This window comes from Chenopodium album, chromosome 7, assembly GCF_948465745.1.
Source record: "Chenopodium album chromosome 7, dcCheAlbu1.1, whole genome shotgun sequence".
Classification (NCBI taxonomy): Eukaryota; Viridiplantae; Streptophyta; class Magnoliopsida; order Caryophyllales; family Amaranthaceae; genus Chenopodium; species Chenopodium album.
Genome location: NC_137840.1, coordinates 70896690 through 70913573, shown reverse-complemented (window position 1 = coordinate 70913573; position 16884 = coordinate 70896690). Strand labels below are relative to the sequence as shown.

Sequence of the window (16884 nt, the reverse complement as noted above, 5' to 3'; positions counted from 1 at the left end):
GTAATTCTCTATAGTTAGCTTAGTTAGGAATGTACAAGCTAAGTTAGGAAGTGATACAAAAAAGAAACTTAGTTTTCAAATTTAATCTATTTAATTCTTTACCAATTCAAAAGTTAGTTTTATTAGTCAATAAAAGTCACAAAGTTTCATCATGTACACATGCATAATGTAACGAAGTGCATATAAGTCACAAACTTTCATAACAAGTGCTTCATCAACTAGTTTAATTAGTTAAAAATATTAAGGATAATTCTAAATATTACTGAAGTTTTTATTCTTATTAATTTTTTTTGTCCTTTACTTTTCTCTTTACACCAAATTAATTAATAAAAATAAAATTTCAAACCCATGATGACTATGGCTTATTGGACCCAACTAATTCAGCCCTTGGCCAATTAGGCTATGGATCAGATTTGGGGATAGGTTATTTGGGTCAATTTCATGCTATTTGGGCTTGGCCCAAATTTGAGTAACTGGCTCAAATAGTAAAAGAAAACACCCACCTGCTATAATTTTTTATGGCATGAAGGTATATAAACTTCATACTACTCTTCCGTACAACTTTAAACTCCTTCCATCCCTCGGTTGCTATTTGGGCGCCTATTTCGCGCTTTTACATTATTCACATATTTTACTTTGACCATTTTGGTAGTTTACGGCTAAATTGACAACTATCTAATCTTGCCAAAATCACGCCTGATTAACAAATGACAACTCTAGCAATTCATAAATGCATGACCACATCAAATGTACTAATTCATGGCTCTAATCTTGCTTGCATCATCTACTGGCATTACAGAGTTGGTTTTTTGCAATTCATAATCAAGCTGTAATATTCCACAATTCTAGTCCTATACTCGGTCAAAGTTAGTTCATTAAGAATTTCCTTCCAAAAACATAGTCCAACAAGAAATCAAGAATCACACTAAACAATCCTTAAACAAAATAGTACATTAAGAATCCAAATGATTCAATCTAAAGTCGTCTTCAATTCAATCTAAAATTGTCTTCTCAACGATTTCCCAGGGAAACCAAAGGTTCGCAATAATCTGCCTTGATTTACATTTACTTTGTACTGTATACTGTATTATCGAAGAAGACATCAAATCATAGTTATTCACTTATTCAGCCAAACATGTTGAACAGAGAAGGTTTTGCCTGCTTGTAATTTCCTAACCAGTGCTGCATATGAACACCAATAGCATCCAAGTATGAGCCACTTCTTCCGTGGAAGCCAACCACTTTTCCTTCGGTAGTTGTTGATGTGAAGAACGTTCCTGTTTCCTCGCCAAATGGACCATACTTTCCTCGACTAGTATAGAAAGTTAACGATCTGATGACTTTGGGATGATCATCCTTGGTAACTGGACCATAGTAACCTGATATACAGGTAAGGCTTTCATTTGGATACTCCAGTTTGATCTGCAAGACAATGATGAGAAAAAATTAACATCAAATGACTCAGAATAAATTTCAAGAAACTTGTAAGAGGATTAAAGACATTATACCCGATGTGTCTTGGTGCCAGTGTTAACGCCATGTTTAATGGACCAAACTGACTGTCCATTTCGATCATATTCAATTTGTATTGAGCAAATTACTTCAGATTTTGTCAGAAAAATCTGTTTAATTCCAGTGAAGACTCCATCATCCCAAGGCTTCCCTCCATCACCGCCCCAGGGTCCAGGTCCACATGGTGCTGGTTCTTTTACAATCTTGTGAGCAGGCTAAAACATATGAATTAGAATAAATAAAAAATTACTAGGTTTCCAAACCTGTGATTTGCAACTCAAAGTACACAAAAGAGGAGATAGAATGTTGAACCAAGGAGTAATACCTCTTCTGTTAGTGCTCCTCGTGCAACCATAGGTTTGCTAGGCCACAAGGGATTCCCTTCTATAGCAGGTTTAGTAGCAGGTTTATTGTCATTCAAAGGCAAAGGAGGGCGCACTTGTGGTATTACTTTCCCCTCTTTAACATGAACCCCGATGGCATCCAGGAAAAGACCCTTTCGCCCATGAAAGCCCACAATCATCCCTTCCTTCGATTTGGAGGTAAAGGCCACACCTTGCTCTTCACCATATGGTCCATATTTTCCTTTCGTGGTATAGAATGTGAGTGATTTAATGATGCTAGAACTGATCATAGTAGGGCCATGAAATCCCGTTATATGTGTCAAGATTTCATAAGGATAATCAAAGATTATCTGCCAAGGTGCAATGCAATACAACACAAAACATATGGTCAGTACAAAAAAAGAAGCTGACAAGTCATTTTGACTTGTCGGTTATGATCCAAATACCAACATGTATTGAATCTGATTCCATTAGTCCAGACATTGACATAGTTGCAAATTGAAAACACAGGTGAAAACTTTACCTTGTCTTTTTTGAATCCACCAGTCCCTCCATTTCTTCTTCCCCATACAGCTTCCTCTTTCTGCTCATATAACACTTTCATATAGACAATACCAACATTTCGAGATATGATAATCTGCCTGATGCCAGTGTACGTTCCATCATCAAATGCAGTTCCTCCATTACCACCCCAGGGTCCATGAGTCACAAGACCTGCGAGCTTTTTATCAACAAGGGGAGTAGGGGCAAACACCTGCATTGAATGATGTTTGAATATTCATATATAACTGCATTGAATGATGTCTGAATATAACAGAATAATTGTTCCTGAAAGATGTTTCCCACCTTATCTTTACTCTCTACATCAGAGGAGTCAGAAGACTCAGAACGTGAACTTTGTCTTGAGAATGTTAATGGTGAAGTATTGGAGTCCAATTCCCTTATTTTTGGTGGAGCAGGAGCATTACCGAAGTTTTCCCTCTGTTTTATAGCAAGCACTATATCATAATCCTTCCCTAAACTTCCATGTATAACTGAGTAACCGGAATTATCAGCCCCGTTAGAAACATAGTTTTGTGAATAAGGTACAGGCTTCTTATCAAAAGGCTTCAGATACACTCCAATGGCATCTAGGAACCAACCACATCTACCGTAGAAACCAATGATCTTTTCCCCAACCTTTGGGCAGGAAAAGAATGTTCCCAGCTCCACACCAAATGGTCCATGTGTTTTTTCATTGCTGACAAAGGTCAGTGATCGAACACAGAGAGGGCCACCATGATATAAGGGCCCATAGTAACCATGGACAGAAGTCAAAAACTCTTCTGGATATGCAAGTTTTATCTGTAGAATGGAAAATAGTCAGTTGAACTCTATATTCAAGCAAATATTTCAGTTTTATGCAAGTCAGTATTTATTTCCCTTCCCCTCCTGTTCCTCCCCCTTCAAACTTCTAAACAATCAGATATAAGAATTTTAAAAGAAACAAGAAAAAAAAAAAAACAAAAAAAAAAATATATTCATGATACAGTGTTTACTCAATAATAGATAGTTGTGACAAACCTCATCTGTTTTATAGCCTCCAGTTCCACCATGCTTATCTGACCATGCTGGATGTCCTTGCTTATCATATTCAATGTGAATGGAGTCAATACCAGCACCATGTGTAATTAGTATTCGTCTTACAGTTGTGTATACTCCATCATCCCAATTAGATCCAGTTTGAGCACCCCATGGCCCAACAGCAACTGGCTTTTTTTCTCTATCCTGAGAATCATCACGAAAAATTTAAATGAGCCATTAAGGTTAAATTCTTATACTGAAAGACAAACAAATTACACAAAGAAGTTAAAGCCAGTGGTTAGTCTAATTACCATTTTTCAATGCTGAACTACTGCTAGAAAGCAATGAACCAGCTTATCAATTTGTTGGTGTTTCTACAATGAGCTGCATACAAAAGAATTTATAATACCTACAGAACTGATTCCAATATGGCAAATTCCCAGAAACAATTCAGAAAAATTCAGAAGATGCTAATTCTATCACCCACTTTAAAAGAGGGGGGATGAAAGTAAGAGCATCAGATTCAAAAGGAACTAATTCAGGAATTGCTTTAGATTAGAGAAGCATTCTGCACTTAGAACGGTCATATCTTTATCTTAATTTTTTATTGACAATGGCGCACAATAAACACATACAGTAAAATCAACAATAAATCTTATTGACAGAAAAATAATAATTGAGAGACTAATTTAATAGTCCTGAGTGTAAGCTCACTATGATCCCACCAGAGAAATAACATTGCTGTATAACAGGACAGGGGGATTCAGCATTGCTGTTACTTAGGCTTCAGAATGTGACAGAATTGTTCATGCAACAAAAATGTGGCCAATTAAGTGACCTGTGGTGAAGCCAGCTTTTGTTCATGACTTTATTGCAATATTCTTCGTAGGCGACTAAGTCTCTCTAGGTGGATCAGGACTGAGAAGGAATGCCATTCTTCACTTTGCTCAGGATCTATCAGACACATTATCGTATCAAACTCTCAGTGTCACACATGATTCATTTTGTAGCCCAACAGTCAATTTTAGTTCAATCAAATTGATCAAGTAGTAAGCCAAAAAAATTGAGCTTGTTATAAAAAGGCTGAAAGCTGTCTATCACTCTAACTTCCAATCCTTCTCCCTGCTAAGCCACAGAAGAAGAAAAAGGTCAGTCAGTATTCCTCTTACAGAAAAGGTTATACGTTGACATATATCCGAAAGCCCCTTACACTAAATTGCACAAAAAGAATGGTCTTGATGATTCTCATGCAACTATAAGCCTCATTCTAGCTTCATAATTTTGACAAATAGGAAATATCACATAATTTTTAAATCATCAATCAAATCTAGAGAATCAGATACTGTTTCTTAAAGATGGCAAATGATATAAAAATGAATTTAAATAGACATAGGATGCTCAAAGATAAAAAAATTCCAGGTTGTAACATATAAATTGGAACTCTCTATTGTGTAAAACATGGTTAAAGTTTAAATGATTTTTAATTAAAAGATCATAGAAGCAAGAATCATGAGAGAAGAAAAAAAAAACTGAGAATGGAAAGTACAGAACAAAAATTGCCTCACATTACAATGTAATACACCCAAAGCAAACCATAGACCAAAAATTGAGTCAATCCAAAAAATAATGTAGCAAATGTTACACGAATGAATCCACTTAGATTTGTTGAGAGTAAGTAACTAGCATAACTATGAAGAACAAATACCTGGTACAATATAAGTTAAACCTTCAAATTCACTTTTCAACACATATTGGACACATCAAATTCACAGAATTTGTACCATGTATTATCTTAAAGTTCAAACTGCAAAGTAAGAGAGCGGGAAGAAAAAGATTCACAACTTAAGTAGTTAGTTCTAACCTGCTCCTTGCCCCTCCAACATGATTTAGGGAAACAAGCAATCGGAGCCACATTTCTTTCATGTGCATTAAGAACGCAGAAGACAAGCAATATTTACAAATGGAAATTCCACTGACATCTTTCTGTACCATAGTGCCAATGATGGGTGGGTATGCTTCTGGAAGAGAATTCATCCTCAAGCCCTTGGCTTTGCATTAAGCAACCTGAAAAATTTATGGAAAAGAGGCATTTTACAGGCAACAGAAAGAGCAACAATCAGGGTGCTGAGACAAAAATCTGAGCACTTCTGAGTCAAGACAGTTCAAAACTTGCACAAGATTGAATTGATTGAGATGTAAATAGATATAACTCCAAGCAAATAACAGGTCAGAAACATATGAAAACTAATAAGAATGGTTGTTCAATATTGTTGGAACTTAATGTGGATCATTTCATTATTTATATGTAAGTGCCATATGATGCAAAAAAAATGTCTTATCTTCAGAAACTACACATCGTTAAGATTCCTGTCCAGCCAAAAGAAATCTGGTTCACTACATATTTACAAATTGTCAGCAAATCCACGAATAAAATTGGTTGCCAGTCATTGTTATCTACACTACCAATAATCCCCACAAGAACATCGCCCTTCTTTGAAATGATGCAAACACTTTGTATCATTTAATAATATTTCACAACCATATGCTGAAGAAATATATTTAGCTGTACAATGGCAGTCTTCACAAATTCGGTAGTTCTTCACAATCCTTATGCATTTTACTTTAAAATCTGTGTTGAGAAGAGCAAAACCAAGGGCAAGCTTTTCACTGTGTAACCCACTAACTTCTTCAAAATCTTCTTCATGTACATAGTGCATACTTTCAGAGTCAGGTAATTCAATATTCTCTTCAATACTCTTTAGCCAAGAAGAAATAGCGCTCAAACCTGAAGTACAACGGTCACCACTAACAAACTGATACACCTGATTTTTCAATTCAAGCAAGCTGCACCCACAAGGTTTTTTCAAATCCAAATTTCCAAGTGCCCTGTGCTCTAGAGTGTTGACAGATCTTTCAGATGCCATATATGCCTGTGAAAGCAAATAGTGGATTACACCATTTCCAGGGTTCAATTTAAGCAAATGTTCGCCTGCATGGATTGTCAAAGCAATGTTACCACAGGATCGACTTGCTGTCAGCAATGCATCCCATACAGCTGAATCAGGTTCCGTCTCCATGCAATTAATGAATTCAATTGCCTCTCTAAGCCTACCTGAACTGCCAAATAAATCTACCATTGCTGCATAATGTTCAGAACCAGGCACAATGTGGTAATCTTTGGTCATGCTCCTGAAAACTTGCTTCCCTTTCTCAACCAATTTTACACGACTGCATGCAAGTATAAGACTTATAAAAGTACCTCTATTAGGCTTATATCCTTCCCTTGTCATCATATCAAAGGCTTCAAGTGCATCATTTGAACGGCCATGTAAAACATAACCAGCGATAAATGAGTTCCAAGTGATGATATCCTTTGATGACATACAGTTAAATACAGACCTCGAGTAAGCAAGGTTGCCTGACTTGCCATAAACGTCAATAAATGAATTTGATATAGCGATATGGGAATCTAAATTTCCACGCAGTACACAAGCATGGATCTCTTTCACCTTGTTTGCTGCTATTAGATTACCACAAGCAGGTAAAATTGACAAAATTGTAACTGGATTGGGTCGATAACCAAAACATTGCATTTGTCGGAAGATCATTAGTGCCTCATCTTTGCGCCCCATATGCAGATAACCAGATATAAGAGAGTTCCATGATGATGTGTTAGGCTTTACTATTCCTGCTTTCCCCATCATCTGAAAGATCTCCATGGCTTGGTCTTCATCTCCATTTTGGATGTAACCTGAGATTATAATGTTCCAAGTCACAACATTGGGTGATGTATCTGATTTCTGCATCCTCATTAACAGTTCATGGGCTTTTCCACAATAACCACCTTGACAATAGCCTCCTATCATTGAATTCCATGTATAAACATCTTTTTCAGACATCAAATCAAAGACCTTGCGTGCTGCTTCAAATTCTCCACATTTTGAATACATGTCTATAAGTGAATTCCCAACTAAAACATTGCTACAAAAACCCATTTTAGCAGCAACTGAATGAAGCTCTTTCCCCTTCTCAAGAAATTCCACAGATGCACAGGCAGAGACTGCACTAGCTATGGTAACCTCATTTGGATGAACATCAACCAAAAGCATCTCCCTGAAAAGTTCTAATGCTTCAACTACCCTATTGTTCTGTGCAAGGCCTGAGATCATTGAGGTCCAGGTAAAAACATCAGGGATCATTCCGAAACCTCTCATCTTGTTGATGAGTTCCAATGCAGCATCACAATTACCTGATTGATTGTAACCAGTAACTAATATGTTCCACGTTATCATGCTAGGTTCAATCCCCTCTTCAAACATCATATTCAGTAACCTATGCGCCTCAACATTCTCCCCTGTACGACAATATCCGGATATCATTGAGTTCCAACTAACAATATCCCTCTCATCCATTTCCTCAAAAAACCTCCTAGCCAAACTCATTTTTCTACACTTAACATACACAGCCAACAATGCATTAATAACCCGCTTACACGAACTCATCCCACTTCGAATCACCAACGAATGTATCAATCTTCCAGTCTCAAAGTCCTCACATTTCCCACAAGCTTGTAAAATCTTAGGAAACAAAAACCCATCAGGCAAAATATCCTCTTTCATCATCAAACCAAACAACCCAACCACCTCACTCCATCTTTGCTCCCTAGAGTAAGCCCCAATCATAGCTGACCAACTAAACAAGTTTCTCTCAGACATTTCATCAAACACCTTACGAGCATCATTCAAACACCCACATTTAGCATACATACTAACCAATTTAGTCTCAACAAAGGGGCAAACATCCTGAACTAAGTGTACCCTAGAATGCAATTCACGCCCTAATTCAGCTGAATTAAGTTCAATACAACAATCTAACAACTGTAAAAATGCATTAGAATTAAGCTTAAAACCATTTTCTGAAATAGAATCCAGAGCAATTATAGCTTCCTTAAAATGACCAATCTTGAGAAGATGATTCAAATGAGCAAAATTTGGGATTTTTGAGGGAAATGGTTGATGGGTTTTAGAAAGAGAAAGAGTTGATTTAATGGGATTGTGAGAAAAATCAGAAAAGACTGGTATAGTAGGAGGGGTGGATTTGCAGGGGATGATTAAGCTCTCCATTGAAGAACAACAAATTTAAATCTTTCTGAATTATTGCTTCAAAAATTGAAATGGGTAATCCTAATTTTTTTTCTGGGTATTCAAAAATTTGTTCAAGTTTGAAGATGATGAAGAGATTTGGACAATTAAGGTTGTGGCGGGGAATCCTCTCTATCTTAGTTTGGAGGGATGGGCACTATCTTTTTTAGTTCCATCTATCTTTCCTTGGGACAAAAAAATTGCTTATTACTTATCAGTACATTATCTTTATCTCCGTGTTGCACCAAAAAAAAAAAAAAAAAATTAAAAAAACTTTATCTCCGTGTTAGGGAATACGAATACGACTATATGATATAAGACGTTGATCTTAATTTCATTTCATTTCAAGTCGTTTATTTCAAATACTGCTCGAATCGAGCTGTTTTAGTTCAAAAAATCTTTACCAATTATTATTGTGAATTTGTGAGTTAGGCTATATTTGCTTTATCTAATCTAAGTTGAATTTATTTTTTCAATTTAATTTGAATTTATTTTTTCTGAACGAATATAAACTAATAATACGGATTATTTCATAAAGTTCTAAAATTAGTAATAGCACTTCATAAAGCTCTTAAATAAGATGAACTAAGGGCATGTTCTGATTTACTGATTTGGGTTGAAATGAACTGAAATAAAGCTTAAGAGAACAAACCAAACATAGCGTAAATAATAATGGTTATGTATACTTTATTCTTATAACCAGGCGCAAAGGCCCAAGGCAAGGCCCCACCCTCTTGGTTCTGAATCTTTTGATGGTTGAGTTTTTACTATCAAACTTATAAGAGGCTAAGCAAGTATGATCCATTAATGATTACTGATCTTGCATCTTTTATGATAGCACTTATCTTGAACTTACCTGTCGCCAACATTAATTCTTTCTTGTAAGTACAAAGTTCAACACTAACATAACTTTTCATAGCTCATAAGTTTCTCATCTAATTTTATCTTGATTAGATAACAACCAATTGCAAGCAGATTGTTGCATTTTATATGAATCAACTGCGCGAGCAGCCTTTGCAAAACCAAGATCATACGAGTTTTATTATACAAATGCAGATTAGATGATCAGTACACATAAACATGCATAATACAAAGTTGATTAAAAACAGCAAACATCATCTGAAGCCTATTATACAAGCTAGCAGTTTCTGCACTGCAATATGTACAAAGATCCCATGCATAATTATACACACATCATTTGTACATTTTGTTCAGGATATTTCTGAAGCCTCCTCTCTCAGGAGAATATGGTTGATGAGACAAATCGTCGCTCACCCAGTGCTGCATATGAACTCCAATAGCATCCAAGAAAGTGCCACTCCTTCCATGGAAGCCGACTATTTTACCTTCTTTATTACTCGAAGAAAAGTGTGTGCCTATGGGTTTCCCATAGGGTCCGTATTTAGCTTTGTTCGTATGGAAGGTGAGAGATCTTATTACCCTTCTGTACATATCTCCGACTAGAATATCGTAGCTTCCACTGATGCTTGTAAGTACTTCATATGGGTAATCAAATTTTATCTGCAACATAGAATCAGAGTCAAATTACTTTTAATGTCTAAATTTCATAGATGAACAAAGAAAACTGACATATTGGTGCAGTTGTGTGCCTATTTTATAAAGACAGTGGACAATAAAGTAGGATTCCACATTGGCATATTATGTTAGGACGTCAGGAAAAAAAATGTCAGCTTAATAGTTTGTGATAGATGACCTAATATATTTTTTTACCTGAACTCGAATGAAGGTGTAACGGGTATGTTTGAAAAATCACGTCTTATCCTTAATTATGAAACGTTAAGATTGTGTAAAACTAATGAACAGAAGGAGAAGAGTACAAAAAAGCATATGAAGAAATGTTAGAAGATCAGAAGAAATCAATTACATGGTATGTGCAAGCGTCGTTGGCTATTCCGTGTGGAGCAGACCAAACAGAGTGGCCGTGTTCATCGTACTGAATCTGTATTGAGCAAATAGCATCTCCTCTTGTTAGAATAATTTTCTTGACCCCAGTATAAACTCCATCATCCCATGACTTACCTCCTTCACCTCCCCATGGCCCGGTTTGACCTGAATCATAGAGAGCTGGTTGTCTTGGCATTCCCCATACTACCTGCAAATAATACAGAATGAAAAATTAATGAGACAGTTTTCTTCTATTTCTGCTGTATTGCTAATTGCTATGCACATTACATTTCATGTACCTCAGGAGGCTTTACGCCGGGCATGTCATAATGATCAGGATAAGGTGGACGGAGGGGTGGTTTTCTTTCAAGAACATGTTTAGGCATCTTGTCATAATGATCAGCATAAGGCTGAGGAAGGACTGGTTTTCTTTCAAGAACATATTTAGCGATGTCATAAGGATCAGCATAAGGCTGAGCAAGGACTGGTTTTCTTTCAAGAACATGGTTAGACATGTCATAATGATCAGGATAAGACTGAGGATATACTGGTTTGCTTTCGAGAATATGGACTCCAAGGCTATGCACAAAATATCCATTTCTTCCATGAAAGCCAACAATTGCACCTAACGAGCCTGTGGAGAAGGGAAACCCTTGTGGATCTCCAAATGGTCCGTAACTTCTTTTGTTGGTGTGGAAAGTAAGTGATTTGACAACTGTAGGTCCTCGCAGGATTGTGGATCCATAGAATCCTGTGATATGAGCCAGGACTTCGTAGGGATAGTCGAAAACAATCTGCAAAGTGCCTTAAATAATTAACAAAATTCTGTTTGAGATAGCAGAATAATCTACAAAACAAATAGGTAAGAAATACAAACCTTGTCAAGCTTGAGTCCTCCAGATCCACCATGCTTGTTCCCCCAAACCACCTTCCCATTTTGATCATAACAAACTCTAATGGATACCAGCCCTCCTGATCGTGTTATATGTACTTCTCGAACCCCTGTATATATTCCATCATCGAAGTTTGATCCACCATCACCACCCCACGGTCCAAGTGACAGGACTTTCTTGTTAATCCCAGGAACTCTAACATGAGTAGTAGGGAGCATCTATTGTTGAATTTGTCAAAACGTTAATCAATTACAATTTTGAGTTTTAGCTTGACACAAAATAAATCATTAGGAAAAAAAAAGAGATGAAAATCTTGTCCATACCCTATGTGTCTCCAAAAGATTTGTCTGCGGTTTAGATTTTACGTAAACCCCGATTGAATCAAGGTATTCACTGCTCCATCCATGAAAACCCACTAACATCTCATCATTAACAGGCAGTGAGAAAGGAGCTCCTTGCTCAATACCAAAAGGTCCATATTTTTTCCTGTTGGTTTGCAAGGAAAGTGAGCGGACAATCACTGGACCACCTTTCGGAATAGAGCCACAAAATCCGCTAATTGAGACTAGATATTGAGTAGGGTAGTCAAGCTTGATCTGCACAACCATAGAAATTTATATATTTTGAGAATCTAAAAGTCATCTAATATACAAGCAGATTGTATAATGAACATAAATAATTTTGTTTTTGGTTTGAAATTGGACACCAGACAATAATCAAGAACAGGCTCAGATCATTATAAGGTTTTATACTACTCCGTACTCCATTAAGAAAATTGGAAAGCTTGGTTCAATCAGAAGGTAACTAACTGAAGACATATGAATGTTACCTGATCAGTCCTAGTACCATTGTTGCCACCATGCTTGTCAGACCAAATTGCGCGACCCTTCTTATCATACTCAAACTGGATGGAATGGATTCCAACTGAACTGGTAGAGATCACTACTTGCCTTACACCGGAATAGATTCCATCATCCCATTCATACCCACTTTGACCTCCCCACGGTCCATATGCTATGTGCTTCACCTCGCTCCCCATCAAGTTCTGTCAAGATCAGTTCACAGGATAAACAAGATCAGTGAATAAATTAACTGACAGAATAAAGACACAAAATGTATGATCAATGAACACAATAGCTTCAGTTACCTTTTCACTATCAGTTCAGCAGCAAATTCTCAGACGTTGTCTCGTGTGTAGGAGAAATTTGACGTATTAGAAGTTAAGCAGGAAAAACATTATGGTCTCAGTAGTTTCTGATTCTGCAGAAATCTGTGTTCCTGATTTATAAAACGGATAGTACAGTAGTTTACGTGGACGTCAATCCAAATTTTAGAATCAAATATTGTCTGCATCTCTTCCTTTAGTATAAGGCTCGAAATGAGAATATGATTCACAATACAGGTATGAAGAGTCCTTTCACAAAAAGCTGATTCTTAGTCAATTTGCAATACTTAACTGAATAGACAACGATATATGCTGATGCCTCCACTGTTAGTCACACTTATCAGCATCTATCATCTAAGTAACTTATTTTCAACAGAGAAAGAAACATACGCATGTCCAAACAATTGAATATAATATCCTACAAAATTCAAGGACGCATCTAATTTACTTACTTTCAACTGAGAAAGAAACATACGCATGTCCAAACAATCGAATACAATATCCTATCAAATTCGAGGAGGCATTCGAATCTCTTAGATAATGGCTAGATGCTAAGCTAAGGCATCTGCTTTATCTTTTCGTTCATTAACTGAGTAATATGCTAGATGTTGATCAAGAATCACCAGAAGATAATATGCCTTACCAATTTTTATTTAAAATTAAACCAAATCAACCACATTTCACGCAAACATTGGCTGCAGCGAGAGTGAATATGCAAAGAAAACTGAAATATCTTGCCAACTCTGGTATTGCAGGATAGAAAATTAGGCATGGAGCATTTCTGTCCATATATACTGCAGAATCCCCCATATCTTTGATCAACTTTCTCAATATTTTGCAAAGTTTTATGGTGTACAATTTGGATAAAACATATTCTAGCTTACTCACAACAGTCGCCGGTGTAAATAAGCCAAGCCAGATCAACCAACCACCCTATGTACGTCCATAATCACATACACAGTCGGTCATTGGTAACTAGCATAAGCAGACATTATACAAAAAATCACATTTGTTAACTTTCATTCCCATGTTCATCTTCATGTTCAAACACAAATATTCAAAATACTCGACGCGAATGCTGCTGTGTTGAAATTGGCAGAACCCTAAATTTGGTACCAGTAACATCACTTTGACCTACTCAATTGAAAAATATTCTACCAAAATTTAGAACAATATAGATTTCTTATTTATATCAGCTCGTAGTGATGTCGAAGATTTGATCCAAAAGGACAACATATATCATCTATAACAGCCAGTTAAAAGCTCGTTCGACCAACAAGTCTCTTCTTATATGGTCCAGTACAATTGGAATAGCTCAATACTTTTCCAAAGTATTTTATACCACCAAAATGCACAGCACCATCACAGTACTAAAATCAGTTATTACAACATACTCAATGAAAAGAGCATCAACACCAACAAATGGACCATAATCTTCAATGCAATGAAGTCAAAAATCTTAGCTTTTGCTGAACTTACGACCAGATAGTTTTTCTGACTCATACAGCATGTGATTTATAAGTCCTCTTGCCGCACTGCATACAAACAGATTGAAACCATCAGAAGTCCGAAAACTGGTTGTTTTAAAAAAGTAGATTAAGGGCATATCACAAGGAATAAGAGAAGCAATATGCACCTCAAAAACTCCCTCAGTTCATTTTATTAGCATACTAGGACCATTTTACTGATATATTTATATTAATTTAACCTCTTAAACATCATCCCTCTTAGAACCAGAAACAAAGGGGTATAAATCATGCAGATTAAATGGGCTAAAGAATATTGTGAAAATGAAATACTAAAAGTTGTTTTGTGTTGTCACAAATGGTTAGAACTAAAGCTAAAGCTTACTCATCCTTTAACTTGTGAATCTTCTCTGGATCTGTCTCATGCATGTTTCTTCTGAATTGCTGCCTCACCAAGTCAACCAACAGTTCTGTGTTATATTGCTGCATATTCAAGACAAAATCAATAGACAAATGTCAAGAAACATATATACTTTTTACTTTTATACACTTATATAACAATGGTTATAACAATGGACATAAACAACTGATCAATAGAATATAAGAGCAGCCTGAAGGTCAAATGGCGAGAACTTATTATTCCATTAAAATTATGAATCTTCTATTGTGGTTTCTGAATCTAAACAATAGTGGCCTAATAGCCATGCAATTGTTATCATGATCTGTGAATAAAGTTGCCAAACTCAAGAATTATCAAAACCATAGATGTTTTTAACAGTGGCTAATACATCCACTAAATTATTGAAAATTTGAAATCATTGATGAATTAACCCCCACCAGTCTTGACGGTTGTACAATTAATAAAAATCTCTAACCAAAGCTAAACTACTGCTCTAATGCCTCAAAACTCAGATCGCTTAAGACTATATTTTGAGATAAGCTCAAACCTCATACAATCACTCATCAGTGAAGCTTCAAGTGAATGTAAAAAGGCCAATTTTGGTTTCAAATTATCTAAGATGGGCAAGATCGTATTTAAGGAGACTTTTGGTTATATTTTTAAAGAAAAGAGAATTACTTAATCTGGAATTCTGAGTTCACTCATGTTTCATTTCAACATAATTCATCCATGTCATATCCCCTCAAACACCTTTCTAGGCCAAAGCAAAAAGGAAAACAAGAGAACTCCCTTTCTCTATTCACTCTTATTTCCCCTTATTCTTTGAAAGAGCTACAGTAGTACTGATCAATGATAGAAGCCATCTTTTTGGGGACATTAAAGAAGAGGGGTGCCTCAGCAGCATTAGAATCATCAGTCGAATGTAACAACAGCCGCATCCTATAGAATTCCATTGTGTTAAATTGCACACCTTCATCTCTATGCTTTGGAATAGACTAAATCTATGACATCACCTATAGTTAAACCATAATATTGGTTGTTCCACGAATTTCTACTCAAAAGTCATTTACCAAAGAAGTTCTGGACTTTAGAAAAAGGCAACTTTTATCATCTTCAAATTCAATTCTTGAACACTCAGTAACCATAGTAAAACGTACAGAGTTCCATATATTGTTATATCCCTGAATTTCTAGATCATATAGATATCACAACAGATTGAAGTCGCATAATATGGCCTTCAAGGTTCACATTCTTCACATGAACAGTGACCCCCAAGCCCCCCCCCCCCCCCAAAAAAAAAAAAAAAAAAAAAAAAAAAAAAAAAAAAAAAAAAAACTTTATATTTGATACCTACAAACCCATATCTAAGGCTTTGATTGATTGATTGAAATCCATATCCATATAAAAATCCTTACAAGTTTCGAATCACAAATTCAGCTTCATCATACAAATATCAATTCAATGTCCAACTAAACACAACCCCTATTGCACCTCCATTCTTAAAAAAAAGGCGATATAGCAGCAACATTGCATTTCGAAATCTCCAAATATTCCATCAATTTTCCTAATTTTGGAATGAATTGAGCCAAAGTTATAATCTAACAGATCATCATATACATATAAATTAATAACATTTCCCCTAAAACTAACGGATATCAAGTAATTCAGTGAACAAAAGATCGAAAAACCGGCGAAACGAAAATACGAACCTTAGCGCCAATATATTTAGCTCGTCGGAGGCATTCACGGTAAAGCTACAAATACACAAACAAACAAATGAAATTCAAATCTCCTACTACCAATTTAATTCCAAAAAAAAAAAATGATCAAATTTAAAGGTAAAAGAAGGAAAAGATACTAACTCTGATGGCATTGTTGGCGAGTTCTGGAGGCAATGAGGTTTGCAATGACGGCATTATTGCGATTTTCTGCAAATTCTGTGTGATTTCACCCAAAAAAAAAAAAATGAAATTCAATCTGAAATTAACAAGAAATATTGTAGAAATTAAGATGTAATTGAATCAAATTACATGAAAAATTAAACCAACTAAGATAATTAGAGATTAAATTTTCGAATTTTAGAGAAGATTGAAAAGAAGGGTTTTAGCGAAAGTTGGAGAGAGAAAATGAGAAATTAAAGAACCTCGGAAAACCTTGTTGACGAGACTGTGTTGTTCGGAATCTTCGACTGGGTAGAAACTGTAAAATGGTAAGCGTTTAACGAGTATTGTATTTTTTTTCTAGTACTGTTTTTTTTGGGCTAAGGCCCAGAAGATATGGGCCTAGCCATGTAGTAGCCCATTCACACTTCACCAGCAAAGCTACTGTGACTAAAAAGGCTAGAATTATGAGTTTATGACTTTGAGTATGACTACGGGATGATATCAAAAACAGAAATCAGAAAAAGGTGTTTTTACTTTTACGTTATCATTTTTCAGAATTATCATGATTTTAATAAGTTTAAATGATTTTTGATTCATTATATGACTTATTTC

The 16884-nt window shown here is 35.8% G+C and overlaps 2 protein-coding genes and 1 pseudogene across 4 annotated transcripts; all 3 read right to left on the bottom strand.

The window, feature by feature from the left end:
• Positions 1 to 857: 857 nt before the first annotated feature.
• On the bottom strand, positions 858 to 13693 carry LOC145640616 (myrosinase-binding protein 2-like). The gene is made up of 13 exons (XM_081691868.1): positions 12506 to 13693; positions 12188 to 12403; positions 11682 to 11954; positions 11343 to 11576; positions 10765 to 11259; positions 10446 to 10673; positions 9758 to 10081; positions 3420 to 3623; positions 2703 to 3200; positions 2380 to 2610; positions 1838 to 2206; positions 1509 to 1727; positions 858 to 1422 (listed from the first exon to the last, which is right to left on the bottom strand). The coding sequence occupies exons 2-13, from the start codon at positions 12395 to 12397 to the stop codon at positions 1126 to 1128; spliced, it is 3582 nt and encodes a 1193-aa protein (XP_081547994.1). The 5' UTR covers positions 12398 to 12403; positions 12506 to 13693; the 3' UTR covers positions 858 to 1125.
• On the bottom strand, positions 4057 to 8799 carry LOC145639384 (pentatricopeptide repeat-containing protein At1g19720 pseudogene; annotated as a pseudogene). The gene is made up of 2 exons (XR_014114877.1): positions 5281 to 8799; positions 4057 to 4544 (listed from the first exon to the last, which is right to left on the bottom strand). The product of XR_014114877.1 is annotated as a pentatricopeptide repeat-containing protein At1g19720 pseudogene (transcript).
• Positions 13694 to 13842: 149 nt separating the features above from the next.
• LOC145639386 (uncharacterized) lies at positions 13843 to 16589 on the bottom strand. 2 transcript variants are annotated; one of them, XM_081690610.1, is made up of 5 exons: positions 16543 to 16589; positions 16252 to 16326; positions 16099 to 16143; positions 14375 to 14472; positions 13843 to 14058 (listed from the first exon to the last, which is right to left on the bottom strand). In XM_081690610.1, the coding sequence occupies exons 2-5, from the start codon at positions 16303 to 16305 to the stop codon at positions 13983 to 13985; spliced, it is 273 nt and encodes a 90-aa protein (XP_081546736.1). In that variant the 5' UTR covers positions 16306 to 16326; positions 16543 to 16589; the 3' UTR covers positions 13843 to 13982. The 2 variants fall into 2 exon arrangements, with proteins under 2 accessions (XP_081546736.1, XP_081546737.1); XM_081690611.1 differs by having other exon boundaries at positions 16533 to 16584.
• Positions 16590 to 16884: the final 295 nt, after the last annotated feature.